The 25,127-nt window shown below is 39.5% G+C and overlaps 1 protein-coding gene across 3 annotated transcripts in view; it reads right to left on the bottom strand.

Moving 5' to 3' along the window:
• gabra3 (gamma-aminobutyric acid type A receptor subunit alpha3) overlaps window positions 1-25,127 on the bottom strand; it is an 89,053-nt gene that overhangs the window by 10,702 nt on the left and 53,224 nt on the right. For 2 of the 3 annotated variants that reach the window (XR_011684877.1, XM_071460707.1), the window contains exons 5-9: window positions 16,865-17,085; window positions 12,263-12,345; window positions 11,019-11,162; window positions 8,289-8,441; window positions 5,518-5,723 (exon numbers count right to left, since the gene is read on the bottom strand). Coding sequence is in view for 2 of the 3 variants with exons in the window: in XM_071460707.1 (XP_071316808.1) it covers window positions 5,518-5,723; window positions 8,289-8,441; window positions 11,019-11,162; window positions 12,263-12,345; window positions 16,865-17,085 (807 nt within the window). In the remaining variant the exon portion in view is untranslated. Of the gene's footprint in view, window positions 1-13; window positions 53-5,517; window positions 5,724-8,288; window positions 8,442-11,018; window positions 11,163-12,262; window positions 12,346-16,864; window positions 17,086-25,127 lie in introns of all 3 variants that reach the window. The other variant, XM_071460708.1, reaches the window with a different exon arrangement.

Below are 25,127 nucleotides of genomic sequence, written 5' to 3'. Positions count from 1 at the left end.
ACAAAAGCCTAACCATATCTTTAATCCTGGCCATGTTAGCCTGAAACGGTTCCTGAAAAGAAAAGTAGAAAAGAAAAAAAGTTTACCAATTATATTAAAATTACCCAACGTGCATACTCTATTCATCACCATCTAGCTGGTACTACTTTTGAACATTTTACACTATTAGTATTGTCAATTCAAATCTGCATCATACAAATCAGATTGCAGAAAAAAAGAGTCATGATAAAAAAATTCATGACAAAATGGTCAGGCTGGTAAAATTAAGAGTGTGGGAATAGGGACGATTGTATTTTGCATCATTGCAGAACCAGGCTGGACTGGCGTCTGATACTGCTAACAGTAGCAGTAGCAGCACAGAGCAGGATTAGAAACAAAGCAAAATAACAGTGCCTGAAAACATGTCTGACAAACTGTATCAATGAGAGAAGCCAGGCCTCTTCAGGCAAACAGCTTGCAATAAAACAAACACGACAAAGGCTGTGTGAGATAAAGCTGGCTGGAGCGACTGCTTTCTTCCTGCTACTAGAGAGAAATCATTACACTGTCTTTTATGTCAAAATCACACAGGGAGACAGAATTTTATTTGCTAAATTGGTACTCTCACATAGCTAAACTTACATCACCAGAGGATCCAGTCAACCTAAAAGAGTACAGGGTAGAGAACAAGTAGGGCACCAAGATTGATCACCGGGCAGAGTTTTAGTTTCCTGTGTGGCAGACACAGTGTGGTGAGCCTGTGCTGGGCTAATTTTCTTCACACGATTCATCCCCACTGTGACCACTTTAAGATGTGCTACAAAACAGAGTTTCACTTTCAATGCTCCCTGTTTCACTTTTGCTTTGAGCCCGGCTTGAATTTTTTCTCTGCTATTTTTTTTTTCCATCTTCATTTAATTTTCCTTCCCTTTCACTTCACTCCATCTTTTTAATTAGCCTAACTAATGTCCCCCTCCTCCGAAACTGCGGATCTCTTTCCGCACACAGCTCATCACCAAGTGTTTTGTTTTGGTCTTCATCCTCGCTGTTCACACACACTCACAAATGGAGGCGGAAACATGGCTTTACATGCAACAAGACGAGTGCTGTCTGTTTGCTCAGTGTCTGAACCAAGGCAACAGTGTGTCAGTAAAACCCACAGTGAGACCACTTGTTAATGTCAAATGTGACAAGCAGTGGAATAATATTCGCAGTAGGCATCAAAATAAATCATTGGTAACTATTTGCGATTTTTTTCTAAGGTGATGGAGGCAGCAGAGTTGAGGATGAAACGTCAGTGTTTTGTCCTCAAGCGAGCAGGACAACAGGATGATGCTTCAAACTCCTCTGCGAGATTTGTGGAGAGCTAACAAAGCTCGGTGATGGCATTAAACAGAGGAATGGCGAGCCGCTGCCTGAAGGGGTCTATCTCAAGTCAGTTAGTATAGGGTGAGAAAGAGTCGCTCCGATGCCCGCTGGATAACCAGATACATTCCCACAATATCGATCCCTCCACGTCCAACACCAGCACGAGCCTCCTCCATCACAGCAATGGCTTACATCAGCAGGAAAAGCCAATGACTGCTGTAACATGTCGTATGACCTTAATCATAGCCCTCTAAACTCTTCAGTTCTTGGCATTAGGGATGTTCTTTGCCCTGTAACCTGACAAATGAGCCAGGCAAAGTCATTTTCTGTTGCTGTTTAGCTGGGCTGTCCTCTGATGTAATTTATATGGTCTAATTATTGGGGAAACCACATGTGGCACTGTGCATGTTTTTATCAACCTAATGTGACAGAGCACACAATTTACTTCCGGCCAGAGTCTTGTGCACCATTCAAAGTCATTTCGCTAGCTGCAGGCACAAATACCCCCTGAATACAATGCATCTATTGACCTTGTCTTTGTAACTTCTGCAAATTGTTGCATCAGAATTTTTTTTATGAGTGTGATTAAGTACCCTGGGGGTAATTGTGTCTCGCTGTGTCCTGCTGTTTGCAGCTCGGTGTGCGCATGTGTGCGTGTAACTGAACCTTGTGACAGTCTGTCCCTGTCTAAGATTGGAGATGAGGTGTTGGCATATTTAATAGCCTCAAGTACGTGAGCATGTGGGTGCATAAGCATGAGGACTGTGTTAATGGAGATGCAATGTCCCTGTGTGTGTGTGTGTGTGTGTGTGTGTGTGTTTATTTAGTGGCACATACACTTCCAAATGTTTTTGAAAATCTGGTAGTTGTAGGGTTCCTGAGCTTGGTCTCATCATGGCAGGTTGTGTTACAGGTTACTTGTCAGCCAGTGTTAATTAAACATGCTTTATAATCCCAAACCAAAGCAAACTCTGTTTCAACAAAACACTTGTGCTTCCCCTTCGCTCCTTCCTGTGTTTATCTCTTTTGTTTCTTCTTTGTCATCATTTCCTAAAACAGCACATCACTAAAACAGGTATCACCAGATATTGACAAACTAAGTTGTTATACTGCAGCCGATAAAACCCCGTGTCCGCTGATGATGGTGCTAATATGCAATAAAAGCATAGTTCAGCATGGTTAGTGAGATATAGCCACTTCATCTTGCTGTATTACAAAGGTTATGTCTAGTTGCAGCAGTCAGAAGAAGCTCGCCAAGAGGCAAACATTCGTGCACAACGACACCTCCAGCTCAAACAACAAAGGCGTGGAAAAATTTTCATTAAAAAAGTATAATAACAAGATGCCTCCAGAAATGACTGCTAAGGTTTGTTTTCCACCTGAGTACACTAACTTCCAGAAAAGAAAAAGTTTACTTTTGCTAGCAAAACAAGCTGTAGCAGCTTCCCCCTTTTGTTCCTGCAACAGTAAAGCGAGCAGCAGTGTCGTGTCTCTGCTCCACTGAAACGTGACTGCAACAATCTGTTGTGTTAAAATGTTTGTAGATGTAGTCATCTGGATACACAAGATTATGGGGCACATATGCAAAACCGTGATCATTCCTTGACTCCGGCGTCGAAGCCCAGTGCACAACGAGCCGGTGCTCCCACCTCTGCCAATGAAACCAGCATATAACAACCAACACACTGGTGTCCAATCGTGTCCTGGAGCGCCAAGAATACACAGGCTTTCATTCCATCCACACCCCTCACCAGCTAATTTCTGTAATAAGCTCACCTTCAGCTGGTGAGGGAGAGCTAATTATGTAGATCGCTTGTCAAACAGAATGTTAGGCGAACAAAAAAGGAGGAAAATGGCCGAAAAGCTCCATAAGCAGCAAAGTAAATTAGTGCACATGAACTCGTCCACAGCTCACCATTTCAGACCTTAAAAAAAAATAATGAAAGAAGAGAAAAGGACCTTGAGGGCAATGAAGTCATCGTTTGGTTCCGGTAAGAGTGGTGGCTGAAACCCTGCCTCTGATGACTGGAGACCGTATTTTCAAAAGAACTTACTGAGCTTAAACTTCTCCCCTGGAAAACACTCTTTCCTTATACGTTCTCTTCTTACAGGTTTTATTGTAAACATATTAAAAATGAAAACGCTTGTGTAGTCTGCTCCGTTTGCTTTCCAGTAGCTCATTCTAGCAGGGAGTGTGATGGGAGTGCCATGTCTCCCTCTGTGACCCCATTCTTTTTTATCTATCATGACAACTGCATGCTCAGCACAGCCCCCGAGAACGCAGCCCAGGCTGTTGCCATTAAGAGGAGGCATCAAAAGGAAAAAAAAAAAAAAAAACCCTCCACTCTGCTGCAGTGTGAAGCTGCAAATTATCCCCACCGACTGAAAAGTTCCGTGGCAGCAATATGCATTTCTGTCAATCACTCAATGGACCAAATGTCAAGCTAGAAAAAACGGGAAAGGCTGTACTGATTGTGTCAAACAGTTTGTACATTAGTAGCAGAAAATAGATCTGTGGCCCTGTCTGTCGCAGTAGAAGAAATATGTTTTTTTTTCTCATGTCGTGTCTGTGGCAGATAGAGGTGTTCCAGCATTTTTATGTGCTAGCAGCAACATAACAACAGTATTTACTTTGCCAACATTTACCACTTAAACACAATTAGACGTTTACATGGATAAACAGGACAAGAAAAGCATGATCATTTAATACAAAGCAATGGACGTATCACTTTTTCTGAAATGCATATACATGGTGGCGTTTGCCAGCTTTCGCGCCGTCAGTGTGCCTTTGGAAACCCCACATGTGGTTCTGCAAATTGTGCTGTAAATTTTAAGCTGTTCTTTCAACACCATGCAAAGATTTACTCGCTGGAAACTCATCTAAAAAAAAACATAGAGGAAAACCACTCTAGGTCTATATTCTTTGGCAGAGGGAAAACATATTTTAAAGTCAGCAGCATCTCGACACTGTCAGTCAAACCACAGCAGACTGTCAGCACCTGCTTCTATCATTCATGGGATCCATATGAAAACAGGAGAACAATGCATTTGTTCCTTTCATTACTGGAACGAACAAGCCCTTCTGAAGCATATGCTGCAGCTAAATGAATCAATTAGGCAAGAGAAACATGGATATTTCATATGTTTGGCATAAGACCAAGTGCTTTAATTTTCCTTATTGCCTCTCTGTGGCCTACTCTGATAGCGTCTCATGCCTCTAATCTATTTCGTTTGATGTGATCAGTCATAACACATCATAGAAATCATGGCTAATTTAGGCTCCAAGGTTATCATGTGAAACTGATCAGTTTTTATTTATTTTTATGTAACTTCATCACAGCTTCATAGAAAAGCATCTTGTTTAGACCGCTGGTTCCTCCAAATAAAACCACAGTCCACAAAAAAACTACTTTGTGCGAAAATGCTCCGTACCTATCCCTGTTTCTATTTTCCTTCCATGATATAAATCCACTCAGTGTCTTATATCCTCTAAAGCAACACACCAGCAGCCCAGGCTGTTGACAAACTAAACATCTGTGAGCGCTGATTTATCAGATTTCATGCTTAAAATAAAAACGTCAGCTTCAAGTGATTCACTTTAAATGATGCACACTCAGTGTTTTTAATCGGTGTGCCTACAATGTGTTTCCTGGATGTAAAGCTGCCATATTTTCTGGGGAGATGAGCCTACACTGACTTTAGGATGAGATGTGAACATATGCTGCCATCATAAATCAGAGCCAGTGTCTCAGGGAGTTTACCTCTGTTTCTGGTCTCACTGTTCCTCCCCACTGTACCTCTTCCATTTGGCTGTTAATGAATAAATAAAAGCTCTCTTTGTAGTCTTTATAGAGTACTCCAGACTGCGTTGAGGAAGGAACTTTCTTTATCAATGTTTCCAAAGTGCAATTTGCCCTAATTGCTCCTCCAATGTAAAATGAAGACTTTCTGGGCAACTTGGAGCATTTTTAAGAAAGTTATCAAAGCAATTAAACTAGAATTTAATAATCAGGAAAAAAAATAGCCAACTCCTTCCTGGAAATCTTTGCTTTTTAGGGTGATGTGTGTGTGGTTTTTAATGTTGGTGCAGCGTGATGAATCGAAGTGCAAGCGTGTCATGTCATACATTTATTTCCAAATTTGAAACTATTTCAAATAAGAATCACTCACCCTTATTTCCATGCCCTCTTTTTTCCCATCCCACGCCCAGCTGCGCTTGGTGAAGTAGTTGACTGTGGCAAACTCAATCAAGGCAGAGAAGACAAAGGCATAGCACACAGCCATGAACCAGTCCATGGCAGTGGCATAGGCCACCTTAGGAAGGGAGTTTCTAGCACTGATGCTCAGGGTGGTCATGGTTAGGACAGTGGTGACCCCTGAGGATGAAACAAAAAGATCAGTCAACAGCAACAACTTTTTTGAGCAAACACTGAAAGAAAAGTTCATTTTATTACAACTTGAGTCAGATTTTGCAAAGGATTTTAAGTCATAAATTTTTTTAGGTATTTCTGTCTAGAGATTTTGGAAAACAGGAAGCTGTGTGCAGCTTTAAAACAGTGTCTCCTAACACTGTGTAACAAAAGGCTAAGGCAGGTTTAAATTGTCCAATTTGGCTCAATCATGTGAATTATTCTTTTGGGCTACAATTATGGTCCACTGCGTTGCAGAGCTTCATATTTACATAATCTACTGTGTGAAATCATAAAGTTGAGCCACATACCACTAACTAAGTTCAATTGTCCATAAACATTGTAAATATGTCGGGTCAGTCAGTAGATTCAAGCAGCAAGTTGCTTCTCAGAGCAATTAACCATTATAATACATTTTTCAGGCTGTATTTTCTTTTTTTTTTAAACCAGTCTGACATGTGTTTCCTAGCACCTTGTAAAGCCGTGTCTAGTGGAGTTGCAAAGTCCAAAACCTCGACAATAAAAGACAGTGTCCATTAAAAACCATGACAAGTTGTAAAAACATGAATCTTTCTTTACCTAATACACAAACAGACAGAGAGATGCTATTGACCTGCACACATTTAATGCAGGATAATGATGATTCTGAATTACACTACAGAAGAGAAAACAGGCCTCCATCTTTTACAGATCATGTCACATCTCGGCCTTTATGTTCAGCATTGCTGGGAATGAAATATGACTCGGACAATGGACGCCCATTCAACCTTGTAAAAGCAATCACCTCATCTGTTCCATCCTTTCTCATCTGATGAAAAATGGACACATAGGAGGCTCGAAGAATGAAATTTGTGTTGCAGAAAAGGGAAGTCAGTTAATTTCGGTGAGCCACTGGTGAGAAATTATAATTTATGACAGAAAGATTGATAGGTAACTATCTCCTTTGTTTAAGGACAGAGATTGATTGATTTTCTGATACTGCATTTTGCATGATTTGACTATTTCAACATTTAAACTTTGTGCTATGTTTTTATTTGATTTGGGTTTTAGGACATGGGCTGCATATTATATGATGTTCAGGTATATGAGGCTGTTAAACCCGATAACCTTAACCTTTAGTCATGCCTACAAAATCCAAGTTGAAAATCTACCAGAGAACAAAACAGTAAAGTACAGTTTAGTTGCAGGTGAACAAAGAACTGCTAACAACTCAGTAGAAAGATGCTTATTTCAGCTGATCAATGCAACGGTGAGAACAAAAAAATTCAAGATATGAGCACTTCAGGGAACTGTGTCCTTCACAGTAAATGTTTCAATCACTCCACTGAGAAAATGACACTGATTACAGCTCCTCTCCTCATGTGAGGGAAATTGAATATAAATGGAATTTCTTGTGTGGCTGAAATGATTTTCAGATGACTGTTAAGGGAAAAGTGTTTTTGTGGATGTGGAGAACTGATGGAAGTGTGATTGTTCCAGATGCATGGGAATAGGCTGCAGTAACAGTTTTTATTTCCTAAACAATCCTTTTCTTTGCATGCTGTTTACATCTGTTGTGCAGAGTACACTGCCTCACGTATGTGTGGTTTACTTCCTAATCAAAATGCTAATTATTCAACAAACACAGGTTAGAGGCTCTGTCATGGATTATGCAGCACGACAGCAGTTGAAAGAAGCAGGGGAAGGACATGATCTCTCATCTTGAGTTTATAGGTTGATCTAAACAGACACAATGTTCTTAACATGAATGGCGGTGGATGGATAAATTGAATCTATTATTATTCACAGTACAAAGGGAGGATAACACTGTGAAGTGTCACATATACAACAAGGACAGTGTCCTTATAAATATGAAATCAAATGGATATTGTGCAACTTATATCTTTTTAAATAATATCCTTCAGCATATTCAAAATATAAGATACTCCTGTGAAAGATTGGGCTCAGTGTCCTGTATTAAAAGGTGAAGATTTGATCTTCTGACTTGAAAGTTAATTGATTTATTTTGTTGCACCAGTAAAATCGTGTGGTCGGATTCTTATTAAGAGTCCATGGTAACTTCAGTGTGATTCTCTCTGTTCTTAAGACAAACATGCCTGGTTTATCTACAGCTCAGTGAGTAAAAACCAGCCTGGCTGTTGTATAGCTGATAAAGTAGCTCAACATCCTCCCTGAGAGATGCAGCACCTCGTCTATCACCTGTTGCATTTTTTCCTGTTTCACACTTTCCAACTTTGCTTCTACTTATCGCTGACTAATTAGTGTTTTTTTGCACTTACAGGAGAAGGCTCAAATCAATACTGTAATAAAAGTTTGGGGAAAAAATAAATTACTCATTCATGCCCATGTGCACCTAAAAGCACCAAGCTATGTTTTGCACCCAACTTGTTTTGCAGTTTGCTGAATCATCTGAACAGATGCAGCTCTGCAGATGTTTTGCTCTTACCTCATAATTAAGATCCACCAAATTAATCTAACATATTCAAGTTAATCATTCAGTGCATTGGTTTAAAAACACAAGATGGCACTCACCAAACACAGTGCGAGCAGGAACAGATTCCCTGTTTAGCCAGAAGGAGACCTGAGACAGTATGACAGTCATGATGCACGGCAGGTAGGTTTGAATCACAAAATAGCCAATTTTCCTTTTCAAATGGAAATACGTTGTCATCACTACATATTCTCCTGAGGGAGAGGAGAGAAACATAGAAAGAGATGGAGAGAAACACACAAGGTCATAATTATTAATACAGCCTTGCCCAGTTGGAGAAACACAAGCTGAAATATTCAAAGTTGGATTTATTAAAGCTAGAACATTGACATGTACGCATGCATTATCAAAGTAGCTCATAGGATTGTCTTCTTTTCCTCAGATAAGCCATTAAACCAGAGGTGAACATCAGTTAAAAGATATTTTCCAAGGTGGTTGAGATGTGGACTTTGAAAGTCACATAACTAACCTCCATTTCACCTCAGTTTAAACTGGGATAAAAGTATAGAAAGTGGTGTGGCAAAAAAATGAAATAGAGATGACACTATTGTAGATTTAGTGATACCATTGTCCTTTCTGTGAAGTTGTCACAGCAAAGGAGCACCCCCTCTATTCCTCTCATACTTTATAACACATTGTATATAAAACACTGTTGTCCACAAATCTCTGAACATCATTATGGACAGAAAGATAAATGATCACTGAATGAATTCCGTGATTAGTGTACTGCCCTTAAAGGAATACTGTACTGAAATCCTATCTTTTTATGTATCAAATAGTCCCTCCCTGCTAGCTGGAAAGGTGGCCACATTTCCTTTAGCTCAGATTTTGTTACTGTTGGCAGCAAATGGACAAATTCACAGTTTCCCTCGGCACCAGCTCTCGTTGCCATGTCTGTAATCTGTGTTGCAAAGATATGAGAAAAACAGCCTTTCGTTCCCTGAGGTGTTTTTTTTTCTGAGCGGATTCTAACCAGAGCTGAACTGGCTCAAATCCGCCCATTCCCTTGGCTCATTGTGGTCCATTAGGTTTAAAGTTTTTAAAAAAAATGAGATTTTCTGACATCCAAACCCTGAACTAGTCATGAAACGAATCATGTTGACTCCATCTTGAATATTGCTACTTAAAGTCAGACTTTAGTAGGTTATGTTTCTTCAAAATACCTCAGAATTTTGCTAGACTTAACTTCAAACCACCAAATAGCACAACAATAGAGATGGGCTCAAGGAAAGTGTTCTCTGTGGAGTAATACAAGTGCTATTATTTCAACAGCTTTCAACACAGTTTTCGCTTCCTGGGAAAACAGGTCGAGTGTCATCCAACAAAGTGGTTTCATGGTGGTTTGGTCTCCAAACACAACTGAAGCCAGACAGATCAGTGACTCTATAGCTCACTTTGTGAAAACTGCGTGAGCAAACAGCTTCACCGCAGAGGTTAAATCTCTCCAAATGGAAAGCCAGTGCGGCTCAGTTGTAAGCTATGCACAGTAATTACCTACTGTCCCATCGAAGCAACCTTTTATCTTTGGCTTTGCAGTAATCAGTTCTTCAGCACTTTATCCTGTCTTCTTGCACTGTTTGCTAAAGCTGGTGATTGATGTTAGGAAGGTTTTGTTGATGTTATTTGCCATTGTCAAAATTATGTGGCAACTTACAATTTCATGTAGATGATAACTCTGAGTACATACAGTATATATGCAGATCGCAGCATGTGCTAGTCTGGCACAAGTTTTATGCCGGATACCCTTCCTGACGCAACCCTCTACGGGGAATTTAGAGTCACCAATTAACCTCATGTGCATGTCTTTTGGATGGTGGGAGGAAGCTGGAGTACCCGGAGGCAACCCACGCAGACACAAGGAGAACATGCAAACTCCACACAGAAAGGCCCCAGGCATGGGGTTCGAACCCAGAACCTTCTTGGTTAAAGTCTATTTTGTTACCACATAACTGCTGTGAATTTTCTCATTTACCCTGGCGTATCAGTACCCAGTCCTTACCTTGGTCCTTCATCCCTTTAGGTTAAAGTGCTATCATAAGCTTTTTGCCCTTCAATGAGGAACTAAAGAAAAAGTAATGTGATTGTGTTTGACAGATAAAAGGTTTCTGCAACAGTGTTGATGAGGAGAATTTCAAATCAAATGAATATGTGATCACAAGTATGGGCTGACATTTTTCCTTTAACTCTCTGCCTATGAAGTTGACTCCGGGCTATTAGCCCTAAACAGGATTGAAATAAGACTTTCACCTCTGGCACACCTCTTCATATTATCTCTGTAAATGTGCTGAATAGTTTCCACAAAAACTCATAAAAGTCATCATTTTCTCGACGGACCTAAATAATGCAGACTGAATCTCTTATGACAGAAACTGGAGAAAAGTGCAGACTGTTACTTTATGGAAACACACAGAGGAGTGCCGGTATATGTCAACAGAAAAGAAGGAAGGCATTTTAATTAACTGCAAATTTTATGGAGAAAAACTAGTAGAGAGGAGAGTTTATATATCAAACGTAGGAGTTTCATCCCATGGCACACTCATTTTGTTACACTGCTTGCAGTATCCTCCATCAAAACAAAATTTGTGTCCACTACAGTTGTCAAACTGCTATGAATTTATACTTGGCTGACCAGGCTGTGTGCACTGCAGCCATAAAAGCTCTGCGTGGTGTGTTGCTTGGTTTAGGCTGTAACCTTTTCCCTGCTTGAAAACACCAAGTCTGACTTCATTTGAAGTGAACTGCTGTCAGGGTGAAGGATGGCATGTAGCTACCTGTGCTGGAACTGATGGTTTCTGTGCCAATAACGTGTCCCAGCAAGTCGTACTGGTTCAGCCTGGAGCCGTCCTCCGCCACAGCGACAGACCTCTCGTCTCCCTGGGTCCACAGGTAGATCACCTCATTATTGGTGTAAGCATCTGGGCAACAGAGAGCAGGTCAAAAACGGTAACATGGATTAGAAATCAACATGTGAGGCAAATTTTTATATTATTTTTTATCTGTCCACGCTGCAGAACGCCTACATTTGCTACAGCAAAAAGGTGCTGTCATCTTCAGGATATAAGGAGCTGAGCTAAGCACCTTGTTGTTTTCAGTACAGTAATATGTGAGAGAGTTATTCATAGTGACACTCAGTGTCTGTCAGTTATATCTCTGATAGACTTGAAAGACAGAAGAGGATTCCTGCAGTCTGGTGATTCCCTGACTTTTCATCCAGAGCCACCATCGGGTCAAATTTCTAAACTCAACATACAAAAATAAGATGCAGAGATGGACTGGCCTAGACATTCATGGGTCCAGATGATGTGTTATCGGAGTTTGTTGATCCCAGACTTTTAATTTCAGGTCATAATTTTCACATGTTCAATACTTTGATTTATGACAAACAGCTACAGAACTTATGTCAGCCTCAGCTGTACTTTTTAAAATATATTACTATTTAATGCTGCTAATTAGGAAAATGTTTGCATGCTAATACTAAACATGGTAAACATTACATGCTGAACATCAGTATGTTAGAGAGAGCTGCTAGCATGCCTGTAGAGTATCGAGTAAGAATCTATATTATGGAGACATGGTTTCTAAATTTCCTTGAAATATCTTTGACATTTCTTTTCTGCAATTTTTTTGTCACTTAAAACCAACGTATATATGGCACCACTGATATCTGCAGTAAGGTAGTATTGCCCATTATGCTGGAAACACATTAATGAGTAGCATGAACATATTTTTTAATTAAGCGTGTTAATTGCATAGACTTTTTTGGCTCATCTTTATCAAGGGAACTCTCAGTGCTGCTGATGGTTCACTAATTTCGCTATGTTGCTACAAGAAACACTTCTAAGCATGACAGTCATCCCCTAGTATCAGATTTCTGGGTGTGAGTGCAGTTTGAGTCCTCTGAAGTTGTTCCAGGGCAGGAAAGGTGCTTAACACCTGCAGAGGACAATCACCAGTGTTTGTGCAGTGTGATTTTACATTAAACTCGGCTTTGCTGTGACCATCTGGACTGACTTACAACTTCCAAACTTCAGAGGACAGGCGTGTGCATCCATTGGGAAATCCTCCAGGTGCATGGGGCACTCGGCATGAATGGTCAACCTGAGGGGGACAGAGGGAGAGGTGGGGAGGGACAGTGCTTCACTGGTGAGGCTGCAGTATGGTTGTGGCAGCTGTTATGAACACCTCATGATGCATGTCACAAAATATATGATACAGAGTGCATTTTGATAGACCACAATAGAGGTGCTATGAATGTCTTCATCATGTATCAATAGATTGGCATTAGCAGAGTTCAAAGTGCAGGACGTAGACGTGACACAATGACCAGTTTAATAACACCACTCCAGTCATTTCAAAGCCACAGTATGTATATTTGAAGAAAAACTGGAGAGCTGCCCTCCCTGTCCTCCTCTGTCCCGTCCTGTCAGTGGTAATGAGCGCTCAGCTGACTGACAACAAAGACAAAATCTTCAGAGAGCACCAGAGTTTATTTGATTTGGTCAAACAGCTGAGCCACAAAATGCACTCTGTTAGTAAATAGAGAAATAGAGGATATTATGTCACTCATACATGTTTAATCAACATAGGGATTACATTAGCTGAGTTCAAACAAAACTGCAGCGCATAAAACTGGACCGAGTTACTCATAAATGGACTCAAACAGGGTTATTGTAACTCAGTTACAACATTTATGGTCCATGCATCAATCCAAAACTGGGTTATTTGAGCAGCTGGGATATCTGAGCCAGTAGATGTTGCTGGTTAATGTGAAATTTTCATTTGTAAAACATGTCAGGTAAACTGAACATAGCTTCATATTCATCTACGGATTCATGCTTGTATTAGGTATTATATGTATTTTATGGTACAGATTGTACAGGTGACATGTAAACTTGTATATTCAATGAAGAACATGATTAAAAAACTAATTCAGCAACATTCATGGTGCAGAATGTTACACATAAAGTTTTCTGCAGGCACAGTATTAAAAGTAGAAACATCACAGACCACTTCCACACAAACCTATTGTTTCTAATTAGATCTTTGTTTTGCACTTGCAACAACCCTGTGTGTCCATTGTTTTCCGCCCTCTTATCTGCTCTTTGGTGCTGCCTCTGTACTGATAAGTGTCTAAGTGACTATGCAAATTAACACAGTGCAACATGAATCAAATGTGAGCAGTGCACTGCTGCATATAATACAGCAGTTAAACTGACAACAAATTGACAAAATTCATCTCATTCCTAAGCTGCACTGACACACCGACAGAGACAGAGGCATAAAAAAAGGAAAGATCACAGACAACAGATTTAGAAAAGCTTTGATCAAAGACAACAAAGCAAACTGTTTGTGTAGTGACTAAACTTCATATTAAGTATAAAAGAAATGATATAAGAGTCTACAGCCAGCAGCTCTCTGTATTTAGGCCCAGCAGTGCTTTGAGTTAAATGTTAACATGGTCACAATGGCAGTGCTCATATTCTGATGTTTAGCAGGTATCATGTTTAGCATGTTCAGCATTTTAGCCTAGTATGTTAACATTTGCTAATTAGCCCCTGTCAGCTACTAAACACAAATTACTTTGTTTGATGGGTATTTCATACGGTTTACAATCATTTAGTCAGAAACAAAAGTATTGGACAAACTGACATTCAGATCTGATTGGTTAATTATTGCAATTTGGGGGCAACCTGAAAGCTGAGTTGTTAGGAGGACGCATACGACATGGGCCCAGATGCCCTGAGCAGCTAGGTCCCCAGTTCTTTCCAAGCGTTTCCTGTTTCTTTACATTATCTCTATCAAATAGAGGCATAAAAAAGCACACCACAAGAAAAAAACAAAATGTACTGTACTGATGAGGAATGTGAATATGTTTACCCAATTGCAATAGTTCTTGAAACACTTCACCAAAACCAAAAGTGTCAGCCTCACAGTGACGTTAGATGAAAAGTCAGTTTATCATCAAGGTCAGTAAGATTGATCCCATGTGGACCATGAATGTCTGTACAAAATCCATCATATAGTTTTTGTGATATTTTAGTCAGGATTAAAGTGGTGGACCAACCACTAGCACTGCTAAAAAGTAAGATCAACTGTAGATTACACAGTATAGAGTGTATATTTAGTTTTCTATTATCTGGATATTTTATGTTCAAAATCCAACAGAGTTTAATAAGTCTTCTTCAAGACTCCAACTGTGTGGTGCCTGAGTGTTAAGCTGTGCATGATTGGTCCAGTGGATTATGATTTTGATAAAGAAAATGCTTTCATTACTCAGAACTGGATCTTTCCAAATATGGCTGTGCTGTTGTGCTTGTTTTTGCTGGCTCATAAACTTTTAAGTTCAGTTTTGGGATTTTAGAATAAATACATTTTTAACTAAAAGTTTTATCTAAAAGCACACACCACTGCCTTTGTTGAGTACATTTTAAATTTTTTATAAATTGATATCCTCGATCAGGGAAACTGAATTGCTAACACAGGACTGCAGCAGCACTGAAAGACAATACCAGCTCCCTCAGTTAAAAAATAATGATGCAATCCTGCAGAGCAGAGGCCTTCACAGCATTTTCAGTTCAGATGCTGCAGACGTGCTGATTAAATGGATTTACACAGTTGTTCATTGAGGAGTGCCAATCAACTCAGGGTACTATAGTGATGTACTTCACATGAAATGTCCTATAGAAATAGATAGATTTATTTTCTAAAGCCTAATACCTGTGAAGTGCGCTCAGGCAAACTTAAGTTATCAGTCTCTCCTTTGCAGTGTTACAAAGTGCCTCTAAAAACAGCTAATTTTAATTTAGAGCCCTTCAACGAAGTGGCCAACGCTCCATTATAAAGGGAAGGTAAGGCAAGTACATCTTAAAAAACACATTCAATATTAGCCTTAGTATTTTTATGGTATTTTATAGATAGACAGTTGAAATAGCAATAGTCCAAAAGAATAATTTGTAGCTTTAATACTTATTAATACTTTTATTCAGATCCTGAATAAAATATATTCTGAATAAACAATGGTGCGAAGATAGTGATTCCAGAAATGTAGTTTTGTTTGGTAGCTTGAAACTAAACAGATGAAGCCCCAAACTGGATATAAGACGACCAACAAGCTGGTTTCAAAACATTTTTTGTCTTTGTCTGACAGAGGTTTATTGTACTTCATCATACAATCTCTGTATCATCTTACCACACATTTACTTGGTTATGTAAACACAACTGTCCTTGTAATACTCCATTAGACGTCAGATGTCGTACTTGGTCTTGGCAGAACTGCCACCGCATCAAATCCACTCAAGTGGGACCACAAAATGAAAATGAACTCTTTTTAACTTTTTCATTTTCACCCTTGAAAATCAATACTGACCCTGTGGATGGCCATCATAAAAATATTTCTTTTCAAGCCTTTCAAAGGCTCTGACGCTGAGCTGTGGGGGAAGCCTGACTGATTGACAGATTCAGTGATTAGATGAGTTAAAACCAATGAATTATTTTTGCTCCGGTGCTGTAGATAATAGTTTCACTGACTGTGACTGTCTTGGTAGCAGATGCCATTCACAGGGTACTTTAGGCATGACATACACACATTGGCAATCCTTTGATCAAGTGATTATTATTATTATCCAAGCTGTCTGTGTGTGAAATGTGTGGGCCAGACTGACTGTAAGTCAGTTATCTGACACTCAGACTGATGAAATGATCAGAAATGAGCCAGATAGCTGCTGCGTCTGTTCCCCACAACTTAAGTTTTTAATCCCTTTAGTGCCAAGAGTTTGTGGTTGACATTTGTGGTTTTTAAGTGAAAGGTCTCAACAACCTGTTAGAGGAATTACCATGAAACGTTGGTACAGATATTCATGCCCACTCAGGATGAACTGCAATAACTTGGGGTGAACCCTTAACCTTTCATCTAGCACCATCATCATGTCAGAATTTAAATGTGTCCAATAATTTGGTTTAAGACCAAATACCTGCAAAACTAATGACATTTGTGCTAGAGGTGGAAATTACTTCAAAATCACTTTGCCGATGTGAATCATTTAGTTTGTTCCAGTTCATAGTCCATGACTCTGCAGTTTGTAACTTTTTTTCTATGCTTTTGAACCTTTCATTACACATTTACATCTGGCACTGGTTCTGTCTTTGTCCTCAGTTCAGTATTAAGTTCAGTTAGTTGCTTGTTCAAGCTGTTACGTTCAGTTCAACAGGCCCATACAAGAGAAACACATTAGGTTAATGGCTCACCAGCCTACTGTTTGCAGCAAAGCTATCACATCATGATTATTTCTGTGGCGTTTAAAATGTAATATAATGTATCTTTGGTGCTTTCAGTCACCAGTCAGGGGATCTCCACTGCTAAGAGCTACTCACTTGGTCTGTGACAATGATTAAAAAAACTGTAGTGGTAAGTCACAAATGTTAGCATGCTCAAAAAGCTAAACTAAGATGGTAAACATGGTAAACATTAACATCATGATGGCACTGTCTTTTGCACAGGTTAGCATGCTGACCTGAGCATTTAGCTAAAGTACAGCTTCACTGAGATGCTAGCATGGCTGTAGACTCTTAGTCTCTGCAATATTGAGCAAAGAAGTGGCAGTGTTGACTGAGCTCTCACCTCATTGTGTAGAGAAGCGTGCCGTTGTCAACTAGTCGTAGCAGTTTGTTGGGAGTTGTCATGTTGTGGGCCACAGACTTCTTTCCGTTGTGAAAAAAGGTATCAGGAGTCCAGATCTTACTGGCCAAGAGGTTGTTGAGGGGTAAAACTTGCATGGGCCCGTCAAACTTCAGCCTCTCGTCACGCCAACTCTGACGGAAGAAGACATCGATGGTGTACTCCTGAGGGGAAGAGAGGGCAATTTGTTGGCAAGAGGACAGTTTATAGAGTGGGGGCATGGCACTGGTTACATAGAGCAAACACATCTGGTACACTGGACCTTGTCACAGCAGACATTTTGACTTGTCAAAGCAGGAAAAGCACAGGTATGTTTAAACAGTAGTGATGGCTGTCTTGGATTCTTGGAGCCACCCTGCTTCGACAAGTCAAAATGTCTACAGTGGAAACAGTCTGTTGTTCTGCTCACCAAGTGCTTAACTCAGTGTAAAAGTTTACAGACTGCTGATACTATACAACATTGCATGAGTATGAATATTTAACATACTGCATGCATTGACAGACTGACATCTTTTAGATCACTGCGGTCATTTTGCTTTATGGAATAAAAGAAAAAACGAAAAGCTAACCGACAGTTAGAGCTGCACAATGAATTGAATTATAATCAGAAATGCATTACGGCCAAGTGCAATATCCAAATTAGAGGAGCTGCAAAAAATCATGGTATATAGGTAAAATAAAGCTTATGCTAATGCGTTTTTTTTTTTCTTATACAGTAAACAAATGACCAAAAAAAAAAAAAAAGATATGTGGCAGAATCATCACTTGTGGCATCTGTATGTGAATCTGTTTTCAGTCAGCCATCATTTCAATAAAGGATACACAGGTGTGTGCCATGCTTTGCCATCTGTCAACCACAAACAGCTTTAACATAAAGAGGATACATGTGCATGCACACAACTATACATACCAGTTATTGTAAAATAAATTGTATCTTTAAATTTCATACTCCTGCATTATGTAATTACTACTGTTAACAATGTAGTGCTCCTTTCAAACTTGAAAGACTAACCATGGACTGAGACACAAATGAGCTTCAGCAAAAAACCTTGTAATACATCTGTTTCATGTTTTATTAATATGCAACAAAGACTTTCAGTGTTGTCACCAACACATGAAAAGCTAAATAAAATAAAATGAATGCAGGAAGTAACCAGTCAACAGGAATTTATTTCACATTATTCATTCAGTAGGACTTGGTGTCCTAGCAACCGCCTCCCCTCATCAGCTCTGTAGAGCGGCAGTGCAGACTGTGTGCAGCTGTCTTAACAGAGTCAGATAGAGGGAAGCTGTCTGTATCTCACACAACAGTACACATTATTGGTGATCAATAAAAGCACAGCGCATGTGTGTCTCTCTAATTGTTTTTGTGCTTTTGCTCATACAGTGAAAGGGCTCACGAGCTGCAGTGCTCGCCAGTCGACTGTAACTGGCTGCTTCCTGAATGGGGAAAAAAAAAACCTGATAAAGTCATTTCTCAGCGGCTTTAACAACAGGAAGCCATCATCCTCAGCAGGAGAGGTGTACAGCTTCCACTCAACACATCAACAGGGCTCCTCTAAACAGCGCAGGATGGACGTCTGTTAATTGATGTGATTGACCTCCTGACGGTGTGCAAACCTACAGTACCATAAAACAATTACACTGCATCTGTCCTCGCAACGGTGCTCTTAATAAAGCCCACAGAGAGCTTCACAGACAGATAAAAGTGTGACAAACACTGCTTCTTATTTGTCAAGGTACACATTTAATTAAAAAAACATCCACTTTAATGCTAATTTAATCAGATTTAGTTTGGTCATGAATTAGATGCCCAGTGCAAACAACAAAAGACTCTCCAGGTCACAAAAAAGACAGATGAACACACACATGTGGACACTAAGGCACACACTAGATAGTGATTTATTGTTCAGTGTCCTGTCTATCAGCCACTGAAACTTCCCAGCAACACTGCAGCAAAGTTGTTCAATCCTGGCACAGAAACACATGCAACCACTTAAATCTCCATCACCACAGTTTTATCCTCATGTTATGCACTTCATTCTTCTTGCATTTTTCTTTATGAGATGCCAAATCTCACCCCAATCAGTGTAAAACATCCGGTGGTGAATAAAGACACGACAGCGTACTTGACCCAGCTCGGCAACACCATCGGTTGTTTGTTTCCCTTGGACATAAATCTCCTGTAAACACTGGGAATGAATTTGAAGATTGAAAGACATGGAAGTGCAAAAGCATAGTCAATCTCCACATAAGGCCAAGTGGCACAGTCAGTTCGAATGCCAGCTGGTGTTCCTCCAGGGACTGAGTGATTGATTTCTCCTTGACAGAGGAGACAGAGTGGAACCTCAACCCAGCAGTAGATTTCAAACGTCTTTTTTATAGCAGTGAGGATCATGAATGGAGTTAGTGTAGCAAACAACTGTAATTTAAAAGACATTTAAAAACGCATTCATGGCACCTGAATGACAGTGTTACAAGCAAATTTATGAATATACAATCACTCTTCACACATACAATACAGATCCCTTTTATATGCCTTATGCTGTTTTTTGGCAACCTGCCTTTATTAGAAAGCAGAGGACAGAGAGGCAGAAAATGCGTGGAGAGAGAAACAGGGGAATAATGTGCCATGGCAGTCCCTGGAAGGATAAGAAGTGGAACATTGCAGATAAGTTGTTTGACACTCCTTCATAAGGTTTCAACAACTTTACAACAGCCAAAACATTTATATTTACCCAGAATCTATTAACTATTTTATATTACCTCAATTAACAAATGATCTTAATATAATGGCTAAGCAATGTAGGGCTTGCAATGAACAATTTTACTTATTATCAATTAATCTGTTGATTTTATTTCATTTTTTTGGTTTAATTCTTCAGTCTATAAAATGTAAAAAAAATGCAAAATGGCCATCAATATTTTCCAGAACCCAAGGCAACATCTTTGAATGGTTTGTTTTTTGTCCATAAAAGAGAGTCCAATAGTAAAAACAAGCCGTTTACAGTGACACAATAAAGGGTTCATACTCACGTGTGAAAATCTAGAACAAGCAAATGTTTGGCATTTTTGCATGATAAATGACTTTCAAGATGCTAAAATCAATAATTTTAGATTAACATCTGATCTTTGTGTATTGCAAAAGGGGGTCGTTCTTCGTGTCAATCCCACTGTCAGTACTACTGAGAATTATCAAGCAACTAATTAATGCAGGATTAAGAGATTTTTTTGATTAACAATTTTTATCTATAAATATTCTGTTGATGGGCTAATCACCATGTGTAGACACTTCACTTTTTTAGCATTTTTTTTTTTTTTTGCATTTTTTGCATTCATTTGCCAATGATTGAGGGCAGCAAAGGTTTAACCACTTGGCCTCTGGTCACTCTGAAACAATGAGGATTTCTGATGGTGCAGTCTCCTTTGCTCTCTGCAGACACGCGTCCATTATGCTGATTCTCATGAACCCGGCGGTCCTTGCAGCACAGTCAGCCAAATTGAGACAAATGAAAACTGTTTCTGTGTTTATTTGAATCTGTTTTGTAATGATGTAGAGATCACACTCACTGTCCTATATGTCATAACTAAATTTGCCTCTAATGTTTTGAATTTGAGGTTAATTTCTGAACACTTTCAGTAAATACTGTATGATTGTCCCAGCAGTGCCTCACAAGGAAAGAACCCACACACAGATAAAAACAGGGATTATTAAACAAGTGAAAGAACAAGCATGTCAGGCACACAAAGAAATGTCTCCTTTGCTCGCATGTGAGAGGAGTGGTGGAGAGAACCAGCCAATAGCAGGCCTGCAGCAGTGAGAATATGAAGAGAATGAAGGGAAATGAGGAAAATCATAGCACCAGCTGATAAGGTGGCAGTTAAGGTAGGATGTACAGTAGACTGGGCTAAATGAGTCGAGACGTTAAAAAATGACACAGTGTCTGGTTCTCTGATAATGGCAGGAAGGTTGTGTCTAATATCTGATAGAATATTAATGCAGCATTTTATCTTGAATTAATGAGTTCATTAAATTCTAAACATTTGGTTATTTCATCACATTTTAGTTTTAATTTGGTTTTACTCAATAGATGTGGACATGTGATCTTTTGTTTTTCCAGTCAATGTGCAGGTTTTTCTGTGTTTCATTAAGATATCTGGTTAATCCAGACACACATTTACCATTTTAAGAGGAACAATTGTTTTGTTTTTCCAAATATATTTAAAAAAAAAAACAAAAAAAATTGCAATGACAGTAAGTCTTCTGTGAAGTCACTGTGACCCAGACAAGCTGCTTATTTCAGGAAATTGAAATTTCCCACACAATAACTTATTGTCTGATATTTTTACTTGGCCACAAATTGACATACACATAACTGACTGGTTTGACGGGTTTGATTTAGTGCCCCTGACAAGATCTGATATTGTTTGAGAGAGCTGTTTTCCCAATTTACTGTGCAGAAATGTTATGTGTGATGTATGTTATGAAGTCTATTTTTTGACAGTACACAGCAGACCAGAGGTAACATTCGGATTAGGTGGTGCAGTAATGATACACCCCACTTCCTGGAAGCAGCGTATCAATTTAGCCTGGCTCTTCACTGGCAACTTCACACTCTGGGCATTGTAATGATTAGTCAAAGATTTGATTAATGTCTTAATTACTAGTCCTTCTTGCTCTCCCATTGTCAATTATTCTCTCTTGCTTCGGTTCTTGTGCTGTTCACCTTTCCCTGCTGGGAGTGTAACCTGTGTGAGACTTGCAATGAGCTGTGAATCCCATACTAGCTCCAATTATCTTCAGTGTTCTGCGGCTGTTCTGAGGCGTAAACATGTTGTAGCACTTCATTGTGCTCTTCAGACAGCGACATTTTGTTCCACAAACACAATCAGCCCTAGAATCAGATGGCAATAAGCAAATGAAGGATATGTTGTAGTAAAAATGTTTATGCAATCATTTAAACCAGTAAAAACATAATGCATTTTTAAAGTCTAAGACAATACATCATGAAATTATGGTTGTTTTGAACTGCTCTCAGGGAAATGATCATAAGTGGCTCGTGTTCAAGAGGGAAACATTTTCCATCAAATACAATCCTTTCCTCCAATGATTGTGTTTACCAGTATATAAATTTTGAAGGAAACATAATTCTTGTACTGCACTGAAATCATAGGGAGGTGATTGGGGTGCACAGTGGGCGTACAAAGCACAGGACTTGATATATCCTGGCACATGCACGCTCTGCTGTGCACCATGAATGAGAGGCACACAGCGAGGGCCAGTAAAAACTCAACTAAAACCACTCCACAATATGTAAAAACTGCCAATCCGATTTATTTACTTAATAATCACTTAAACCCTTTAACTCCTGATTATAACTACTTTAGTAAAGTGCTTTGAATTGACTAAAATTAATCATTAAAAACACAATTCATGCTTTAGTTGGAAAACAAATGAAATATGCTCTAAGTGAACATTTTGCTGATATGTTACTAACAGATATGTTCATAAAAGACATTTCTTCATTATGCTAATTAAATACCCCTTTTAAAATGACAAATGAAAACATATTTTGTATTGCAGTTTAGTATATAAATGTATTTTTAATGTAGATGGTTGTTATGAGAATGATCAAAATAAAATGATAGATGAGCAACAGTGGAAATGTGGCAAAAAGAACAGCATAAAATAAAGTACAAAATGTAACACACTATATACTGCAACACCTTGTGAATAGAAATACTATGTATGCTTTTCATTTTCAAGACAACCTTCATGTGGGGACTGTACCATGGTGGAAGAGAATATATTCTATAAATACAGTGGACGGCACATTATTTATGTATCAAATCTATTTTCTATATCTATTTTCACATCAGTCAAACACAACATGAGGGTGCGGTGAAGAAGGACACTTTCTACAGCCACTGAATGCTCTAATAAATTTGTCGTCTTGGGTGTGGTTGCAATTGGGTCATCTACTTAATGCCCACAAAATGCACATGTTAAAAGTAGGAATAATACAGTAGGTTTCTCCTATTTCAGAAAAAACATGGGTCCCTCTTTCCACTTAATTCTGAAATGATTGCAGGGTACTGAAGTTTTGTTACCTGTGGCTGCCATTTTTACAGGAAATATGGGGTGTTAAAAAGGCTGCGCCTGCTCTGCTTTTGAGCTGTTCGTGCCCTGCACATGAATCATAATGTGGCACTGGGGAACATGATGACCTGTATGGTGTGTGAAAAAAATTGAGCCCTATTTTAAAAGTAAGTTATGTTATTTATTTTTTTTATTGGAGGGGCGCTGGGAAACTAAGACAAATTTAAAATTCTGTGTGTTCTCATGAAAAGGGGCTTAATTGGGTTTGCACGCCTTTGAACAAGGACAGCGTGATTGATGCAGAATCCAGGAGTTCACCTTCAAATTTTAGCAACACAATCCTCCATCTGTTCTGTTCAGAGGACCTTGAACTTCTCTGGCATTTTGGAGTTTGAGTTCTCTGAATTTTATATGGTGAATACAGTGTCCTGAAAACCTCAGATATTCCAGAAATGTTTACCCCCAGAGATTGTGCAACCTCTATTGAGATCAGGCCATCACTGACATCTTTGTCAGAGCAAGTTTCAGCACAGTACCTGTGACAGCCTAAATCGCTTCCCATTTCATCAGAACAGACCTGTCAAACCATGAGACAGGTAAATGTGCTGTGACACTGCATACATGTGGATGAGATGTGACTCCACAGACCTTGTGAGAGGGAGGGAGGGAGGGAGGGAGGAAGACAGAAACAAAAGACAGAGGAAAAATCAGCAAGAAGATGTGAGAAGAGGGAGGCTTGAGGTAGAGAAACACACCCACCTACTTAGCAGAGATCAGCATCAAGATCACATTCTGGGTCTTGGTGTGACACACTGCAGAAATCTGCCAGGGTCAGACACAGCTCTGAACAATGTTAGCCTTGTTATTGGCCTAATATTCAAGTTTCACTCCGATTATGCAGTTAGCTTCCTTCCTGTTGTGATAGTGGGACACTAAAGGCAGATGTGGCGTATTGGGGTCTAAGTGAAGGCTGAACAACCGGCCCTCAGGGTGAGTGAGGAGCAGACATTTCTGGGACACTTGATGTTACAGAGATGGGTAATTGGACTACTGGATGTACGCAACATAAACTATGAGATGCCTAGGGTATACAGAGTGCTCTGTCTAGGAAGGTTTCAGTTTTAATAGTTTCTCCAAGCATTTAATGCTCCACATTTTAGCCACGCTGCCAGAGTGACTTTAATGATGGCAATGCCGGTCATTCAGCACTTTGGTCTCAACTATTGTATTGATTGCTATGCTGTTTTGGTGCAGACACTCATTGTTCCCATAGGATGTATGTTAATAGCTTTGGGGATTCCTCATCCAGTGATGATTTGACACAAAGCTTTGCACACACATTCGTGGTCCCCAGACAATGTATCCTGCTGGCTCTATATGTTCCCCTGCCTTTTCCTCCTTTCCCCCCCATGAGGCTGACATGTCGTTTTGAGTAAAATGTCTCAACAACTATGGGATGGACAGCCTTGAAATTTGGAAGACACATTCTTATTCCCCTCAGAATAAACTGTAAGAAACTACGAGTACTGGACAAATTGAAATGTTTACCTGATGATGTTGCTAGATCGCCATCTTGGTGTAGCATGCTAACACGTTACACCAAGATGGTGAACATCATTACACCTGCTAAACAAAGGTATGCTAGCATTGTCTTGACCATGTTAGCATGTTGACGTTAGCCTTTACACAAAACCTCAAAGAACCACTAGCTGCTAGTAGCTTAGCCTTTTTGTAACTCACGAACAATCTATTTCATGATGTTAACTGAGTGCGTCATCTCAGTGTGCATGTGCGTCCTCTAGCCCTTCCCAAACAATGATACTGATCTCCAAGGAAATGTGTCTGATTCAATTAAAAACACAAGCCTTACATACATTTCTTGGTGTCTTTTACAGCTTTAAGGTAACTAATTAATGCCAAAAATCGGCACATTTTTTTGACTTATTCAGTTTTATTTTCACATTGTCATAAAAGGGTTTCTACCTGTGAGTGTGTGGACCCACAGATATTTAACCAGCAAGGGGGATCTTGGGCTCAGTTTCCTGCTTTTGATCCAAAGCAAAGGTATTTAAAGGCTGGTATATTTTTGAGATGGAGCACTATCTA

Source organism: Trachinotus anak, unplaced genomic scaffold (genome assembly GCF_046630095.1).
Source record: "Trachinotus anak isolate AG129_WGS33_773 ecotype Australia unplaced genomic scaffold, CSIRO_AGI_Tana_v1 ptg000024l, whole genome shotgun sequence".
In the NCBI taxonomy this organism is placed as follows: Eukaryota; Metazoa; Chordata; class Actinopteri; order Carangiformes; family Carangidae; genus Trachinotus; species Trachinotus anak.
This window is presented reverse-complemented; position numbering and strand designations above follow the sequence as displayed.